Here is a 20,831-nt window from a genome sequence, read left to right on the forward strand (position 1 = left end):
AACTAGATCGTTATAACGACCATAGAATTTGCGAAATGCTGACTTCAATCGAGACTGTTGAAATCCCTGTACCATCAACTTGTTTGTCAGTAGCTTACCTCGATTTAAAAACTGACTATACCCAGAACAAGCTCTTGCATATCGAATCAGTTGAGATATATAAACACCATATGCTGGTGATAATGGAATATTGCTACATAAATGTGGGAAGTTGACGATGGAGAAGTTGAAATCATCCCGTTTGTCATACAGTTGAGTTGTCAGTTTGCCGTCTACAACGATGTTCTCGAGGAACTTGCAAAAATATTTTTAAACACGAATAAAAGTTGGTTTACTGGAATTAACATAACATCAATTCTTTTCTATGAATTTTTTTAAATCCAAATTTTCACATAATGTTGCATAACAGATCTGTATGAAAAGTGAAGATAACAAACAGTAATTAATCTCATAACTCCTATAAGCAATACGAAATAGATAGTTGGGCAAACACGGACCCCTGGACGCACCAGAGGTGGAATCAGGTGCCTAAGAGGAGTATGCATCCCCTGTCGAACGGTCACACCCGCCGTGAGCCCTATATCTTGAATATTCTGAAAGCATAACCACAGTTATTCATATCTTTGTGACCTTAAAGAGAATGGCAGGTACAGCTTTTTCCCAGCTCTGTAATCTGAAATTGCTCAATATGAAATCAAATCGAGGCGTAGTATTCAATAATATACATGGATTCTGCTGTAGTGTCAGATGAAAACATTGTTCTTCATAGAATTTTCCTAAAATCAACTTTGAACATTTTTATATGAAAGGTGAAGATAACAAACAGTGATCAATCTTACAACTCCTGTAAGCAATACAAAATATATAGTTGGACAAACAAGGACCCCTGTACCTTATTGATACAGTAGCCGCAAAGTTATTATCGACAGGTTAAACGATAGAACATATTAAAATCCACCTATGGTGTCATTCTTTTGTTCGAACACTCCATTATTTTTCAGGAATGGAGTGTTCGGAAAGTAGGTCAACCTTTATACAAGTAGATATAAATGCATGCAACAAAAGAATGAAAAACATAAGACATGATTAAAATGCACAAAGTTTAGTTTTTATTAGGGTGGATTTTAAGTGGGTCAATGTACTCGTATCACTCCTTCGGGGCCTTGGTCCATTGCTTTTAAGGAATGGGACGATACTCGTACATTAACCCTTACATAATGCACGCACTATACAATGTACGATACGAAGACGATATACCTGATGAACGAAAAACCCATGATAAACGATCTTCATGACAGACGCAGAACCTGATAAATGATCTTCAAAACACGATCAATGATAAAATTTGAAAGTGGCCCCTGGACATTCCAGACGTGGGATCAGGATGTCTATGGGGAGTAATCACCCGCTGTCGACCGGTCAAACTCACCACGAGCCCTTTATCTGAGCAAAGTCTTCGGTAGTCAAAATCAGTGTGCAAAGAATGGTCTAACAATTGGTATGAAACACGTCAATCTAATCAAACTCAAATATTCTCTAACCGTTACACTGGAGAAGGATCTGAGAGCATTATGTTTTCGGTCATGTTATTGACCCCAGACGCATGAACATTCGATCAATGACAATAGCTTGACAAAGAATCAAAGACAAATCAAAAATCATTTTACTGGAGGATATTTGGATTGTAAATTCACAAAAATGGCGTCGATCCATGAAAAGTTTAAATGAATTCCAAATAACAGCGTTAAGGAAAGATAAAAGGAAGATCTTGGATATCCTACACCCATTATCGTTAAGATATATTTTCTGTGGCGTTCTAACATCGCTCATGGCCGCCGCCATCTTCTTCGATTAGTTGTCCTGTGATTCTAGACATTGACATGCGTGTGATAGATACCAACAAGACGGAACTCGATAGATATGTTAAGAATAACGATTCGGGTACTGTGTATATTATATATTTACAGTTCCAAAATGACGTGTTAACTAATTAACATTGTACTATATTTCTAAACAAATCAATCAATGTAATGGAAACCTTACCTAATACTGTGACCTTCACCTCCACAGCACGAACAGAACAGCCAATTCTATTGCAACTCTCCAACCGGTACCAGTATTCTCGACCTGGGTTTAAAAGACCTGGGTCATAATATCCCATGTCACCTTCCCCAGGATCTGTTATATTGACAACTTCTATCCATACAGCTCCATCCTTCCGTGATAAAATAAAGAATTGTTCTGGTCCTCCATTGAAGTCTGATGTCCAGGTCAGGTTGATATACCCACTGGTGTAGGAGTAGGCAGTGAAGTTCAACGGTGGTTTAGGTATTCCTGTAAATTATGATATGGGTTATTTCATTTAAAAAAAAAGAGACATTTTCTGTAGCAATTATAATTACATGTATATAACAGATCGAACGCGAATCAATTGCAAACTCCTATGGAGACGTCACCATTGCCGGTGAAGGGCTGGATAATTTAGGGATATGTCTCTAAACAAAGAGAGAGATATTTATCGTACCACACCTGTTAGGATTCGGGATCACGGATTTTGCGGTCACATATGAAATATCGTCTCATTTAAGTCTTCTCGAAAAGCAAGGGGAAATGATTACCTATGCTAAAGAGGATCTCACAATGTAAAACTCATACGGTACCAATTTTGATGCACCAGATGCGCATTTCGACAAATAATGTCTCTTCAGTGATGTTCAACCGAAATGTTTAAAATCCAAAATAACTATGAAGTTTTAGAGCTAAATATAGCCAACTGATTCGATATGTGAAAGCATGTTATGTGTATGGTCATATATCACATCGAGACAGGCTACTGACAAATATTTTCGTGTAACATGGTTTTCAACAGTATACAGTTAACGTATATATTTGAGGATGTCAGCAATATTCGAGTTCCCCAACAGCAAGGCTTACCCTATTTCTAGAGGCAAAACTTAAGGGGAACTGGAATCCTTCCATGATATACTTTAACCGTTTCATTCTGACAATACAAACATAAAAACCAAAATAAAACTGGACATCAATACAATTTCAATAAAACAGAGAGGAGGGGAAATCATAACAAATTAAATTCTTTTCAAAATTTTTCGTACTAATTCAACATGTTTAGGGTCATTTTACTTATGTATATTTATATTGTGCAATAGCAACTAACACCGATTACGAACGAGTCCCGGAGTAAGCAAAATCATATCAACAATATGCATTATTTAAATGTGACTTGTTACTTGTGACGTAAGACAGCTGGTGTGTGATGGAATTACATTCGATAATGAATATTCCTAACAGATCAATCTCTCAATTAATCAAACTGACGCACCTTTTTGAAGAATCAGTCATTTTACGTACAGGAAATAAGCAACATGAAAGGTGAAAATAACGAACAGTGATCAATCTCATAACTCCTATAAAGGTGAAGATGACGAACAGTGATTAATCTCATAACTCTTATAAAAGTGAAGATAACGAAGAGTGATCAATTTCATAACTCCTATAAAGGTAAAGATAACGAACAGTGATCAATCTCATAACTCTTATACAGGTGAAGATAACGAACAGTGATCAATCTCATAACTCCTATAAAGGTGAAGATAACAAACAGTGATCAATCTCATAACTCCTATAAAGGTGGAGATAACGAACAGTGACCAATCCCATAACTCATATAAAGGTGAACATAACGAACAATGATCAATCTCACAACTCCTATAAGCAATGCAAAATTGATAGTTGGGCAAACACGGACTCCTGGACACACCAGAGGTTGGCTCAGGTGCCTAGGAGGAGTAAACACCCTCTGTCAACCGGTCACACCCGCCGTGAGCCCTATATCCTGATCAGGTATATGAGATAAAATGTTAGATAGAGAGAAAGTATTATCATCATTATTAACAGAACTGCTTATAAAACCTTCATCATCTATTGTAATGGTGTAGATGACTTCTCCGTCATAACTCAGGGTGTATTTTCCAAAATATGTCTGGTCGTTGACAGGAATGGTGCTGGTGATCCAGTGATTATAAATGACATCTCCTCTTTCTTTGATTTCATTTTGTATATCAGCTGATGTTGGTCCTGACCAGGAAATCAAATTTGGAGAAGGTTTGGGATAGGAAATGATTGGGGCATTCACAATCACTTTCACACCATTTTCACTTTTGGTTCCGTAGTTAGCTTTAAACCATGGCTTAACATCAATCCTTGTCTTACCTTAGATGAACGAAAATATTGAGGAGTTCATTCATAAAGAATAAAATTGATATCTGCATAGTTTGTCAATTTAGTACTCTGCAAAAAGCCATTAAAAGAACTAAAACTTATAATCTTGAAGGAATAATGTGTAAACATGTTTAGTTATTTTGAGTATTTGAGAAAATTTCAGAAGGTGATCATGTTTAATAAGAATAGACAATGCACAAATAGGTCAATTATACAACTCCATGTCCACAAGGAGACAGAGAGCCGTTCAGCGACCCCTATAATGGACAGATCACCTGGCCTGAACGCTTTTCCAAACAGCATCTCAATAGAAAATAGATAGCAAAAACGGTACTCCAAGTAATTCAAAATAACTCACAAAGAACACCAACAGTAACTTCCTTATGATTGCTAACAAATCCCTCCGAACTTCCTGTGCAACTGTAGATGTCTGCGTCGGAACATTGTACTTCCGGTATTGATACGTTCAGCGCATTGGTGATTTTGCTTTCCATCACTTCCATCTGTTGATATCTGCTGATGGTGATGCTGGGAGTTGGCCTTCCGTCGACTACACAGGACAAAGTTAGCGGTTCCCTCTCCCTGATATCCACGAATTTCTGTTTTCCATTTACATTCAAACTGGGCTCAGATAAGTCTAAGTCAGAAAAGAAAATCAAGAATGGAAATTAAAATTGGAATACAAGCATTCAAAATTCAAACGTTCCCCTCTCGAAGAGATCTTATTCTCCAAAGTATTCTAGATTCCATATCTTATAATAAAGACAGCCTCATTTGTAAATGGCGAATGGAACTACGCTTCAATATGATCGAAACATCTCACTGTAATTGAAACAATGAATACGTTTATATTTTTTAACTTAATGTATAAATTCGATTCAAGAACAGAAATGGCCGGGCTGCTTTAAAATAGGTTATCCATCATAGAGAAGCAATTAATTGTATATTGTTTAACGTCCCTCTCGAGAATGTTTCACTCATATGGAGACGTCACCACTGCCGGTGAAGGGCTGCAAAATTTAGGCCTATGCTTGGCGCTTACGGCCTTTGAGAAGGGAGGGATATTTATTGTGCCACATCTGCTGTGACACGGGACCTCGGTTTTGCGATCTCATCCGAAGGACCGCAGTAATTTGAAGTATTGCTAGTAAAGAATCAAGTTAGAGATGCCTAGGATTTCCGTATGGACTTATAATAAATATATTGTATACGAGTACTGTATGTATATTAAAAAGTGTACTTTCTCACCCGTAGTCTACATGAAAAATCTACATATGTAGACATCTCTTACAAGGTAAGAAAGGTTCTATCGAGAAGGCTTGATTGTCACAAAATTTTATTCCAATTCCAAATATGAATGTATTTCAAAATAAGATAATGATCAATAAACTGGCCAAACCTTTCTGTAATTGTGTGGCAGTATATAAATGTTTTATAACATCTATAATGTACATGGTCTGAAAAATGTCAAGTAAAAGCTGTAAGAGGAGTTCCTTACTCAAAGTAGGTACCATGCTTAAAAATGACAAAGTTCAACTACATGTAATGTTTCGAAGAAAGTCCGTTGACTTCCACAAAGATCCATGCACATCTTCACTGCTTCCACAACAACTGTACAGAGCTTGAGGAATGTGAAGTTAGAGGTGTGAGAGGAGCTGATTACACAAAATAGGTACCGTCTATTCAGGACACGCTTACAAAATGATCAAATTCAACTACATGTAAAATGTTCGGACAATACATGTATCTTATCATTTTTAAAGAGACACATGTGCATATTCATTGTATTCATAACAACTGTACAAATTTTCAGTTATGTGAAGGTGTGAGAAGTGTTGATTACATAAAGTAGGTACCCTATTACACGGACGACCACCCATCTCTTAATCTTATATTCTATGAGTTATGAGATTGGTCACTGTTCGTTAGCTTCACCTTTTCATGACAATTATAAAAGAATCTGTTTCAAAATTTGTCAAAAAAGAAGTTTACAAGTTATATACATTTTTTTATTGCACATGAAACTTTGCCGAAAGTTCACTTTGACAAACAAAGAATTAAGGATAATTCAGAAAGAGATTAACGAGGAGAGCCTTACACATTATATACAGCTTGATTGGTGTACGCAATGATTTGTAGAATGTTGACCTTGCCACACACCGGAACAAAACCTTGTCCTTAAATACCCGTTGCTGTACCAACGTTCCTCCATCCGATGTTGCGTCTCGGAACGTTCCACTGGAGAGTTTGTACTCCCACTTAATGATACAGGGCGGGTTACAGTCAGCAGAACAGTGATACGGTCCGATGTAGTTCCCGTCTTTTACAGACACTGTCTTATTTACCGGAAGCTTAGGGTTAATCGTGACACTGCTGGGGCCATCTGTAATGACAATAATAACGTCCGTCATGTCATTAATTACATAGGTTCAATGTTCAAATCGTTATACCCTTTGTGTAATACTGTATTTATATATTCTAAAGTTTGTATGATCTTGTACCTTCTATGGAGAAGGCTTACATAGGCAGTGTCTGCTGTCCAATCTTATTATAAATTATAATAAGATACTGTTTAATTTAAAAAATAATAATCAAGCATCGTTGGTCACGTCTTCAGACAAAGATCAAAATGGGCATATGCACGTCAAGTCTTACCACTCCAAACTTTGACATGTGTTCAGAATAAACATAACTGATAATGATGCACATCAAGTCTTACCACTCCAAACTTTGACATGCGTTCCAAATAGAAATGCCCTTTTCAAATTTTATGTGATTTCAAATTTAGGGACCTCAAAGGAGTCATTTCTATGTAAAACTTATACGGTACCAATTTTGATGCATCAGATGCGCATTTCGACAAATAATGTGTCTTCAGTGATGCTCAAACGAAATGTTTGAAATCCGAAATAACAATTAGGTTTTAGAGCTATGTGATGTTTGCAAATTTCCACAAAATATAAATGCCAAGGGACTTTTTACAATTGTCAAATAAACATATTTTCCTTGGTTTAAATGATAAGAAACTTAAATAAGAGCTCTTGTGCACTCGCTTGCTAATGTCCTGGCATATTTTGCCAACTTCCGTTCAGAGTAAACGCAGAACAACACTCATCTTTATGCATGGAGTTTGAACATCTTTTCCGTACATTACTTACACAAAATATTTATCTTGATGGCATCACTTTTTTCGGACACAATACTTTCCTTCGCCTGACACGAATACTTGTTAAATCTGACGTCTCTAGAAATCCTGGGTAATCTAAGCGTCATCCCGGTCTCTAAATGCATGACGGTGTGGTTCCTGTACCAGATATACCTTAAGGATACAGTTTTTCTGTAATATGACGGACGTGAGGTGGAATTACTGGAGCAAGTCAATATGACGTCACTGGTTTCGTTTACCTTCAGGATTCCTGCTATCTCTGGTTTTGTTGGTTTTCCTACAAATATAATCAAAGTCCTGAAAGTACTGAATATAATAAAACTAAGACAGTTTACACCATTTCTTCATGTTAAGAATAGCAGTATAATGTCCATGTAGTAAGGGGTATTAATCCTAAATAGGATTTTCAAAAGACATAACATCTACTTCATCTGACTAATGACTTCCCCAATGATCAGTCACTGTTCAAGTATAGTTCAAATGATGGTCTTTGTCAAATAGACGTTATATGTTCAGTAACCTTGACCTTTAAGACATTATCTTGAGTAAGCTTTGTCTGAAACAAGGAAATGTTGAAGTTAATGAACAGTGATGAATTTTAAAAAATTCCTATAAGGAATACAAAATATGGAGTTGGGCAAACATGGGGAGCTGAATATAAAACGTTGGGCCAACATGGACCCCTGGACATACTAGATCAAGTGCCTATATGAAGTAAGCATTGTTGACCGGTCACACCCACTATGAACAATATATCTTAATTAAGTAAACGGAGTAATTCGTAGTTAAAATCAGTGTGTAATGAACGGCCTAACGATTGGTGTATAAAACAGACATTTTCATTTGCCTATTACTTTTTGTGTGATAGATCATCAACACTTCTTCAGACCGTTTGTTTTCTTCACCTTTCAAATATGGTGATTTTTAAAGCATAGACTCGTATAGTCCCGTTGTAATTGTAGAAATAATAGTATCCAAACATAAAGGTCATAGGTAATATCAAAGTCTCTGTTGCTGACCCAATCTGATGAGAAATAATTTTTTGGGAAAATTTAAATATGGAGAGCTACTGATGAAATGTATATTAGGACCAAGACGTTTCATTGATTTACCTAATTTTACAAGTCTTTATGATTCCGCTTTGTTAGCGGACACGTTTCTATATTCATATGAAGCAGAATTTATTCTTGTCACACTGATATTGACTACGGATAACTCCGTTTACCTGATCAGGATATAGGGTTCACGATGGGTGTGATCGGTCGACAGAGTATCTTACTCCTCATAGGCACCTGATCCCACCTCTAACTTATATGAGTTATGAGATTGATCACTGTTCGTCATCTTCACCTTGCATGAAAGGAGAAGTAAGCACACCCTGTCGACCGGTATCACCCGCCGTGAGCCCTATATCCTGATCAGGTAAACGGGGTTATTCGTATTCAAAATCAGTGTGCCAAAAACGGCTTAACTTCACCTTTCATTCAAAACAAATAAATGACAGAGCCAGGGTTTTCGTCAGATTTTTTCTGGGCGAGTAACATTTATATACATGATCAGATTTTTATATTCAATAACTTACGTGATGAAATTATGAATTCGATGTATTATATTTAGTACTTTTTAAATGATTATGAAATGATTGTTATATCAATGCAAACATTTAATTTCTTGTCCGTTATTATTTCACACATAGAGTATTTGAGCATCTAATTGATTTCATGTACATCATTATAATTTCAGATTTGCACATTCATACAAATTTTGATAATGAATATGATTTTATTTCCAACCAATACACGTGTACTATAAAATTTAGACTTGTTGTCTTACCTCTCACAACAAGAATTACGCCCTGCCCACGTCTGGCATTAATCTGTGTAGTACCGCCTCCATAATATCCCGCGTCCATTAACGTTATGTTCTTCACCTCAAAGACTACGTTGGTGGAATTGAAGGGTCTGCTGTGGTAAACATATTTTTCAGCATTAATTGAGGTAGCACCATCCCCTCGCACCTGAATGACTGTTTTGTTCGAGCTATCATAAAAATGAAAGATATTGTATTCCCAGCTTCGTGGAAAGAAGGCCTCCATCCATGATAGATTCTTTGTTTCTCCTTCCTGAGAATCAACTCGTAAGACTAAAAGCAGAAAAAGAGACCAAATACAAATGTCTGATTTGGACATTGGAAACTGTAAATAGTCTTGCGAGAACAGATTCAGAAACAGACGTTGAAGACTAATCGGTTTTCGTTATTGATATGATCTTTTTAATTGGGATATATTAGTCGGTCATGTATAATATGTTGATCAATTGTACAAATTATATACATGTACAACGTGAACCGCCGCGGTAGTCTAGAGGTAGAGCGTTAGCCCACCAAGTGGAAAGTCGCGGTTCGAATCCCGGCCGCGGCAGACTTAAGTTGTTAAAACAGGTAGTGAAAGTTCAATCGCTAAACACTTGGCATCAGGTGTGAATATCACAGGTCCTCGGAGATGACCTTAAAATCGGACGCTCCGTGTCACAGAAGGTGTGGCACGCTAAAAAGCCCTCACTGCTCAATGACCGTAAGAGCCAAACATAGTCCTTAATTTTAAGCCCTTCACTGGTCTTGGTGACGACTTCATATGAGTGATTTTTTTTTCGAGAGGGACGTTAAACAAGATACGATCAATCAATCATATACAACGTGTACACAATCTGATTTTTTTTACATTGATGAAATTCTATCCTAAAGCATGCATTAGTTTACAAAAACATATGTTCATTATATGATAATACATATTTATTTTCATGAAATATTGATATTTGCTTGTAAAGTATAATCAACTCTCCCTGATTCGAAAGTCATTGAAGTACAAGCAAAAATATAAATGACAATATCAACGTAGCTACCAAGTAAACACGATGTTTCATTTGATCAAATTTCACCTTTTACAATGTACCAAGACACAATCAGCTCTACATTACATTCACTCAATACTGTACTCGGTTCCTTTGCTAGTTTTGATTCGACTATTTAAGAAGATTCTGTAACTCGAGAACATGGATATTTTTTGTGACTATGAATGTTGCCCATTACATGTACGTTTAATCACTGCGTGTTACTACGCGTGACAATGATTTCAATTACACCGCCTGTTCTTTATAATGTACTTTCTCAGTAACGAAATTGACGAATACACCATAAGCAACACTCTTGGCAAGTTCCAAAAATTATTAATATTTGATTAGAAATGTAGAACATCGTGAAATTTAACTCCCATCTTTCGCTTGCACGAAGTCGGGATTTACAAACGATTGACTTTTTTAATTTGAAATGCACATTCGGGATGATTTCAAGATCACAAGATGATATCAAAGTTACCGTAGGACATACTGTATATCAAAACTGAATACTTATGTGATATAAAAAAAACAACAAAACGATCTTTTGACAAAAACAGCTTTAACACTTGATGGCGGCAGTAAATAAGGACGAGCGTCCATGTCATTTTCCCGCTATACAACTATAGACCAATATGTCGTGACGTATACTTTACCCAGTGACGTCATATAGTGTGAAGTGCACTGAGGTACATTTCAGAAAAACCTTAACTAAGCTGTGTAGTGACTCTGTGGATACATCTTCAGACTCCCATACCGAAAGACTTAGGTTCGAATTCCGTCTATGCATATGATTGATTGTTTATGGTTTAACGTCCCTCTCAAGAATATGTCACTTATATGGAGACGTCACCACTGCCGGTGAAGGGCTGCAACATTTAGACCTATGTTCAGTGCGTGTGGCCTTTGAGCAGGGAGGAATATTTATCGTACCACAACTGCTGTGACACGGGACATCGGTTTTTGTTGTCTCATCCGAAGGACCGCCCCCATTTAGTCGCCTCTTACGACAAGCAAGGGGTACTGAGGACCTATTTTTAACCAGGATCCCCATGGGACTCAAGGCCTATGAATTTAATTTAAGATTATGAAGATGCCATATGCTGTCGGACGTGTTATCGGCACACTGATTTTGACTACGGATTACTCCGTCTACCGTTTACCTTATTGATATATAGAGCTCACGGAAGGTGTGACCGGTCAACAGGGGATGCTTACTCCTCCTAGGCACTTGATCCCACCTCTGGTGTGTCCAGGAGTCCGTGTTTGCACAACTCTCTATTTAGTATTGCTTGTAGTGGGGATAGATTGATCACCCTCTGTTATCTTAATATTCCATTGATAAGCCGGTATTGATAATTATATTACAATTCATTTGTAATGAGTAAAACTTACCGTTGTAATTCAATTTGTAGTCACTAAAGACAGAGGACTCTGTGTATTCCCGAATTGTAATATTTACAGAGTTATAGTTCCAGACATCTTCTACTGTGTACTGGTCATCAACGATTCGTTTCCATGCATTCTTAGTGCCATCCATTTGTTCCCATAGTCTCACTAGTCCATCCTTTGTGACTGTTATATCATTAAAATTAAGATGTGTGGAAAAGTTCGTCCAAGTCAATTTCAAATTGCCGTTGATAAATTCTTTCCTTATTTGAAAGGTCTGGGCTACAAAGCAAAAAAGACTTGGGCTGTGACAGGAATCCGATATACATGTATGCAAATGAAAAACCAAAAACAAAATATATATCGAAAGTAAATCAACAGATCCAAACGCAAAGGGATTGATGATGTACTAAAATTGAATTTCAATTGTTGAAGGAGAATATGAACTGCCACTATTCACCCCAACATTCTTCACGAAGGGCGTTATTTTCGACAAGAGGTACAGGGATCATTTGGTTCCTGAGTCACCTTGGCCCTGTAGTTATTTTCTCAGATTTCATTTTCAATCTTGGCCCTTATTGGGGGTGATACATAACCCCCAAAGGGTCACAACATAACCAAACTGGGATTTTTACAACAAAGGTTCACGATGTAACTTAATTGGAATTCATATGACATAGTCTGACGACATAGCCAAGATGGGATTCATATGATATGGGGTTTGTTTCAGTACCTGTATGACTAACATAAACTTGCTATCCCGATAGGGGAATAGTCCTGCAAGTGAATAAACATTCATTTTACCCCAGCAATGGTGACAAGTTTGGTCGAAACTGACTTTGTGGTTCTTGATGAAAAGTGGAGAATTTGGAAAGTTTACGGATAGATCGACAAACAGAAAGACAATTAGGCGGGTGTCTGACATAATGAAATAGCCATTTCCACTGTTACACCTGTACTTTCCCAATGCTTGTTTCTTGTAAGCTTTGTAAAACTGCGTCATATTATACATTAAAGACCATACTCAATACACGTTCTACATGAAGGTGTTTATGTGAAAGGCAATATAAAAAGGGGGAAAAAAATAGAATTGTTAGAGATCGGTTGTTTTCTTTTAATACCGGTATATATCGCAATCATTGCAATTCTATCTGTAAATGATAATTATCCTAAAATGACCATGTCATTATCAGTACAATTGTATCTGTAAATGATAATTATCTTAAAGATGACCATGCCATTATCAGTACAATTCTCTCTGTAAATGATAATTATCTTAAGGATGACCAAGTCAGTATCAGTACAATTCTCTCTGTAAATGATAATTATCTTAAAGATGACAATGTCACTATCAGTACATTTCTATCTGTAAATGATAATTATCTTAAAGATGACCATGTCAGTATCAGTGCAATTCTATCTGTAAATGATAATTATCTTAAAGATGACCATGTCACTATCAGTACATTTCTATCTGTAAATGATAATTATCTTAAGGATGACCATGTCATTATCAGTACAATTCTATCTGTAAATGATAATTATCTTAAAGATGACCATGTCACTATCAGTACATTTCTATCTGTAAATGATAATTATCTTAAGGATGACCATGTCATTATCAGTACAATTCTATCTGTAAATGATAATTATCTTAAAGATGACCATGTCATTATCAGTACAATTCTATCTGTAAATGATAATTATCTTAAAGATGACCATGTCATTATCAGTACAATTCTATCTGTAAATGATAATTATCTTAAAGATGACCATGTCATTATCAGTGCAATTCTATCTGTAAATGATAATTATCTTAAAGATGACCATGTCATTATCAGTACAATTGTATCTGTAAATGATAATTATCTTACAGATGACAATGTAACTATCAGTACATTTCTATCTGTAAATGATAATTATCTTAAGGATGACCATGTCATTATCAGTACAATTCTATCTGTAAATGATAATTATCTTAAAGATGACCATGTCATTATCAGTACAATTCTATCTGTAAATGATAATTATCGTAAAGATGACCATGTCATTATCAGTACAATTGTATCTGTAAATGATAATTATCTTAAAGATGACCATGCCATTATCAGTACAATTCTCTCTGTAAATGATAATTATCTTAAGGATGACCAAGTCAGTATCAGTACAATTCTCTCTGTAAATGATAATTATCTTAAAGATGACAATGTCACTATCAGTACATTTCTATCTGTAAATGATAATTATCTTAAAGATGACCATGTAACTATCAGTACATTTCTATCTGTAAATGATAATTATCTTAAGGATGACCATGTCATTATCAGTACAATTCTATCTGTAAATGATAATTATCTTAAAGATGACCATGTCATTATCAGTACAATTCTATCTGTAAATGATAATTATCTTAAAGATGACCATGTCATTATCAGTACAATTCTATCTGTAAATGATAATTATCTTAAAGATGACCATGTCATTATCAGTGCAATTCTATCTGTAAATGATAATTATCTTAAAGATGACCATGTCATTATCAGTACAATTGTATCTGTAAATGATAATTATCTTACAGATGACAATGTAACTATCAGTACATTTCTATCTGTAAATGATAATTATCGTAAAGATGACCATGTCATTATCAGTACAATTCTATCTGTAAATGATAATTATCTTAAAGATGACCATGTCATTATCAGTGCAATTCTATCTGTAAATGATAATTATCTTAAAGATGACCATGTCATTATCAGTACAATTGTATCTGTAAATGATAATTATCTTACAGATGACCATGTCATTATCAGTACATTTCTATCTGTAAATGATAATTATCTTAAGGATGACCATGTCATTATCAATACAATTCTATCTGTAAATGATAATTATCTTAAAGATGACCATGTCATTATCAGTACAATTCTATCTGTAAATGATAATTATCTTAAAGATGACCATGTCATTATCAGTACAATTCTATCTGTAAATGATAATTATCTTAAAGATGACCATGTCATGATCAGTGCAATTCTATCTGTAAATGATAATTATCTTAAAGATGACCATGTCATTATCAGTACAATTCTTTCTGTAAATGATAATTATCTTAAAGATGACCATGTCATTATCAGTGCAATTCTATCTGTAAATGATAATTATCTTAAAGATGACCATGTCAACATTAGGATTTGATCCGTCGTCCGGACTTTAATCAAACATTGTCTTAATAGTTCAGATGATGTTGGATTCGAACCTAGAATTTCCTATTCAAAAAGTCAAACTAAATTGTTTTTATCTATGTCATGCAATTTACTAAAAATTTATAAGCCTGAACATTCGAGCGCGACCGTTAATCTACAAGATGGCATGTGAACTGGTGATTTATTTTGCTTCAGTCATAAAAACACAATTATACTTATACTTTGGCACGCTGTTTTTGGCTATATTTAGATCTAAAACTTCATAGTTATTTCGGATTTCAAACATTTCGGTTGAGCATCACTGAAGAGACATTATTTGTCGAAATGCGCATCTGGTGCATCAAAATTGGTACCGTATAAGTTTTACATCTAAATCATTCATAGTAGCTAGGATAGGTTTGATGGATATCGTATATTTATTTAATTGCAGAAAACGCATACAATTAGCTTACACTTACCTACATTATTGGCATGATTAATGTTTACAGATATAACTGGGTCTTGTCTGTAATTCTGGACAGTGACCTTATAAAGTGTATTTGATGCACTGTAGAATCATTTAAATTTGTGGGGGGCAATTTTCGTGGATTGCTGAAGTTGTAAGGATTCGCGGGACGTAGTTTCGTGGATTTACATATTTGTAAGATTCTTGTATACTAGTTGTCTTGATTCGTTGAGGATGTAAATTCGTGGGTGAGGGGTACCCACGAATTCCACGAAAATTGAGCCACCACGAATTCTAATGATTCCACAGTATTCCTAATTAAAACTACCCACTCTATACTAACACTTCTTGATATCATCAACTATTGTCTAGATTCCCGACGGAGGTGCTTGTTGGGTCCAGTGTTAGAACTGCGTGATATAGGATATAATCTTAAAGACTTGCATCTACTTATAATTTCCTACTTATACCAATGACTCTGGTGTGTACCAGTAATAAGTTTCACGAATTTCAAGAAGTTCCAATTCATATCGGAATATCGTCAAGTGTTTCTTAATCAATATGTGTTTGTCCATTTATCACATTGTAGTTAAGCATAATGTATATTAACTCTTATTGTCCGGAAGGTGGGCATGTGAGAAAATTCCCCGCAATAATTCACGACATTAGATTGATTTTGTTTTCTTCGTCTGATTTCCGTCCGTTTGAGAATTGTTCTATGGTATTGTGACGTCACCATTTGTACCTGAACTAACACAAATTTAGAGCTGCGAGGTTGTTTTTTTTTAATTAAAGGGGCATGGACACGATTGAGTTGAAAATTTCATTTTGTCATTTTTATTGTTTACAATGCTTAACTAAAGTATTTCTAATGTTCAACCATAATCTGAATATAAATTTTTGAGTTACAAGTGAGATACAGCACTCACAATTTCTTGTTATGTAAACAAGGTTCATGCCATGTTTTTGTTTACTTATAGATTGCTTACTAGAAAATAGCATGTTTAAAACAAAATGAGATGTACTAAACAATAGAAACTACTTGATTAAGTTCCGAATTGACTTGTAAATTGAAAAAAATGATTTAAACCAATTTTTACTAATATAGTTAGCCTATATGAAAAAAAAAACCCAAAAAAAAACCAAACCAAAAAACCAAAAAAAACCCCCCAAAAAACAAGACATGAGCCTTGTTTACATAACAAAGAATTGTGAACCCTGTATCTCCCAGGTACCTCGACAACTAGCATGGGCATTTTTACTTAATTTTACAAATACCTTACTTAATAATTGTAAAAATTAAAAACAGAAAAATGAAATTAATAAAAAATGTTCAGCTCAAATTGTGTCCATATCCCTTTAGAATTCTTATCCAAGCAAATACAAAAACCGTAAATTTAAAAAAACCTTCAAATAAACATCAGAGATAGACAACTTTATCGGCAGTGTATAAACTTATTGTACACAGGGAAATATTCGCCCCCGTTTTATTTTCATTCATTTAGCCCCCAATGTCACCGGGCGAATTAAAAAGTGGGCAAAACTGTTTTCTCTCATTATTCTTCTTTAGCCCAGCTATGTCTGGGGGAATTAAAAACGGGGCGAAACTGTGTACAAGTGTAGAAAGGCGAAAATGGCACGAGGTGAAAATAACCCTGTTTACAGTGTAGAAATCACTTCCACTACAATAACCCGTCGAATATTGGATATTTCTCCCCGAGACACCCAAATCAAAAGCAACACTAACTACGGCAAGTTAAAACTTACCTTGTACAAAACATACCATCTCAGTTACAACAATCTTACCTTGTACAAAACATATCACCCCAGTTAAGACAATCTTACCTTGTACAAAACATATCACCCCAGTTAATACAAGCTACAGGTTAAATCTTACCTTGTACAAAACATACCACCCCAGTTAAGACAATCTTACCTTGTACAAAACATATCACCCCAGTTACAACAATCTTACCTTCTACAAAACATACCACCCCAGTTAAGACAATCTTACCTTGTACAAAACATACCACCCCAGTTAATACAAGCTACAAGTTAAATCTTACCTTGTACAAAACATACCACCCCAGTTAATACAAGCTACAGGTTAAATCTTACCTTGTACAAAACATACCACCCCAGTTAATACAAGCTACAGGTTAAATCTTACCTTGTACAAAACATACCACCCCAGTTAATACAAGCTACAGGTTAAATCTTACCTTGTACAAAACATACCACCCCAGTTAATACAGAGAATAGGTATGCAATGTTTCCCATCTCTCACCCTCTGAATTTGATTCGTAACTTCGTGTAATTATAATTTTGACAAGCCCAGATTCTGTTATCGTGAACAGTGTCTGTGATGAGCGCATACACTCCTTATCTGTATGGTGATTTCCTTCCCTCTTTCTTGTATTAACAGAATGGATAAGGAGAATAAGAGGAATATGAATATGAAAGTCTCCTTTTGCACAAAGTAGAACTTAAACGCTCACCATCCATCCTTCCGTGTTTAGTAAAACAAATGATGAAAGAAGCAGATTGTGTGAGAAGTACAGGTTGCAGTTGAATGAGATAGGGTTATGTGAGAAGTACCGGTGCATGGCACACGTTCCGCAGACAAGTTAAACCACACCAAACTCTCACATCAAGGTCACAAGGACAAACTCACACATCAAGGTCACTAGGTAAAAATCTTTACTGCCATTAAAAGGTATTGTCACAAGGAGTGTAGATATTAAATATTATACTAAGTAACCCTATTGCTCATCATTCAAAAGTTATGAACAAGATTGAAATTGCTTAAATTTACAGACAGACAGCCAGGACAAAACAAATATGCCCCCACCTAACTTCACACAACTTAGGAACATTTGCTTGGCCCTACCTGTCTTAAAAGTCTTTATTCTAATCGATTTTCTGCATATTCCCATATATAACTTAATGTGGCCCTATCAAGTATCCCTGGGGCCCCTGCATTGAACAGACTTCAAACCTTTGGCTCAGGTGAGAAAAAAAAAAACAAAAAAAAAAACAACCCAAACATTTTGGTCGCACCCTGCTACAAAAGCCCATTTCCCCGGAATCATGAAATTTACAATTAAATTATTTTGGCAGAGGCCTTCCTGCTTTCAGGTTATGCATTTAGGTTTTCTCCACAAATATGGGGCTCCGACTAGTGACGATCTTTGAAAATTGAAAGACTAATGGTATTTTTGTCCTGTCCCTAAGGGTTTCAGAGTCCTGTATTTAGAATGTATATCCCTCTTGTCCCTAAGATGATTCATATCCAATTTGAAAAGAATACGCCAGTTTCGAGATAAGAACTCTTCTGTGTAGGAGGTACATTTAGTGGAACTTTGAATGCCTAAGTTGGACAGAGTAGACTTACAGCTAGTGGGGAAAACGATGAAATGTGTTAAAAGTGGTTCCTTTTTAAATTTGTAAATGTAGGAAATACAAAATGCTATCGAAAGAAATATTTTACATAAGTGAAAACATAAAAACAATGTCATATTTGCAAGTAATACCCTGGATATGATACATATGGGCAACAAAATAACGTGATAAAATAATAATTCCGTGTATCTAATTACTCCCTGAATACTCATTATTAATTAACTAAGTTTGTTGTGTATCAGTCGGGTGATGAAACGGCGTGTGAGAAACTGATTTTGACTACGGATAACTCCGTTTACCTGATCAGGATATAGGGCTCACGGAGGGTGTGACCGGTCGACAGGGGATGCTTGCACCTTATCCCACCTCTGGTGTGTCCAGGGTCCGTGTTTGCTCAACTATCTATTTTGTATTGCTTATAGGAGTTATGAGATTGATTTCCGTTCGTCATCTTCACCTTTCATTGCATAGATTCACTTATGCAATGATGGAATTTTGTCACATTTCCGCATGTAAACAAATAGTTTCAGGCCTTATCATGTACGAGAGTTCTCCAAAGATAAATAAGATGTATTTCGATACCGGCGTATTGGAGAGGCTGTTATCAAGATGAGGTTAAAATTTTCAATCCTTAACACTCGACATACGACGCAGGTCAAATGATACAGACTAATAGCAACAGGTCACCTGGATGTTACAGGTAACCTAACAATGAAATCTACTGTTCAATGTAACGTGAAGAAAACAGTGTTCAATCTCACAAATCACATAAAGATTACAACATTAAGAGAAGGGCAGTGTGTGGGCTGTCGATACATGTTCATCACATGCTTTTGTCATTTCGAATTTCCAACATTTCGGCTTGAGCATCACTGAAGAGACATTATTTGTCGAAATGCGCATCGGGTGTATCAAAATTGGTACCGTATAAGTTTTACATGCTTACTCCTTTCTCCAATGGGGATCACTTACTACACCAGTTTGTCTAACGGAAACGAGTGGGAAATCAGCCGAATTTCTATCAAAATGTAAAAACTAAACAAAAAAACCGACGTATGTAGTTTTCAAAGAACATCTGCAAAACAGATTTCGTAAAGAAATACCCCATATCAGTTTATGAGTCATAATGATCATAATTGATAATCAGTTTTCTATATTGCTTATAGGAGTTATGATATTAATCACTGTTTCTTATCTTCACCTTGATAAGAATTATGAGATTGATCACTATTCGTTATATTCACCTTTCATTCTAATATTCTGATCACAAAAATTACACGCTGAGCTATGGCTTAATTGCAGTGTTGATCGTATCATTGAGCAGGTAAACGGAAAAAAAGTCACAGGAAAAACATCGCAATCTGGGTAGGAAAAAAAGTCACAGGAAAATAAGTCACAGGAAAAAAAGTCACAATATATATAAAGAGTGCCTATGGCCACACCTGGGAAAAAAGTCACAATTTGTTTTGTTCAAAAGTTTTGATTGTTTTTGCCATACGTAGGAAAAATAAAGCACTGATAAATAGTTAACATTTGCTAAAAAAAAAACCCATATTTTTTCCTTCATCCTATGTATGGCTTCAAATATTGTAAATTAATGCCATTTTGTATACTTATACAGGAAATACACTCTCTAGAAAAAGGGAAAGGTGCCTTGTGAAGCCACTAGTTAATCTCAAAAGTCCCTGCCTTAACATTAAAATATATAAACTCTGTTGCAAATGATAAAAAAAAAGAAGAAGATGGAATCTTCTAACTTTGAATCAAATTGAAGTTAAACTTTTCTCCTTATATAGTATTTGACTTTTTTCTATATATACATGTAGTTTTCTTTCAAAATATGTATAATGTGCCTTTCTCCCCCTTTGTATATGTGACCCTTTTCTATCAAAATATATGCTATGAATTTTACCCTATACATATAATATAATATATATTGTGACTTTTTTTTCATACTCTATGTGATTTTTATACAAAATATATATTGTGACTTTTTTTCCTACATCTATGTGATTTTTATACAAAATGCATATTGTGACTTTTTTTCCTGTGACTTTTTTTCCGTGACTTTTTTCCTGTGACTTTTTTTCCTA

The 20,831-nt window shown here is 35.4% G+C and overlaps 1 protein-coding gene across 1 annotated transcript in view; it reads right to left on the minus strand.

Annotated features, from left to right (window-relative positions):
- Nucleotides 1–18,915, minus strand: part of LOC125661400 (uncharacterized) — a 24,881-nt gene extending 5,966 nt beyond the window's left edge. The window contains exons 1-8 of the mRNA XM_048893386.2: nt 17,559–18,915; nt 11,692–11,967; nt 9,239–9,547; nt 7,398–7,682; nt 6,338–6,622; nt 4,598–4,876; nt 3,931–4,230; nt 2,044–2,334 (exon numbers count right to left, since the gene is read on the minus strand). Coding sequence (XP_048749343.2) covers nt 2,044–2,334; nt 3,931–4,230; nt 4,598–4,876; nt 6,338–6,622; nt 7,398–7,682; nt 9,239–9,547; nt 11,692–11,967; nt 17,559–17,616 — 2,083 coding nt within the window. The 5' untranslated portion in view covers nt 17,617–18,915. The remainder of the gene's footprint in view (nt 1–2,043; nt 2,335–3,930; nt 4,231–4,597; nt 4,877–6,337; nt 6,623–7,397; nt 7,683–9,238; nt 9,548–11,691; nt 11,968–17,558) is intronic.
- Nucleotides 18,916–20,831: the final 1,916 nt, after the last annotated feature.

The sequence above is a fragment of the Ostrea edulis genome, chromosome 8 (assembly GCF_947568905.1).
Source record: "Ostrea edulis chromosome 8, xbOstEdul1.1, whole genome shotgun sequence".
In the NCBI taxonomy this organism is placed as follows: Eukaryota; Metazoa; Mollusca; class Bivalvia; order Ostreida; family Ostreidae; genus Ostrea; species Ostrea edulis.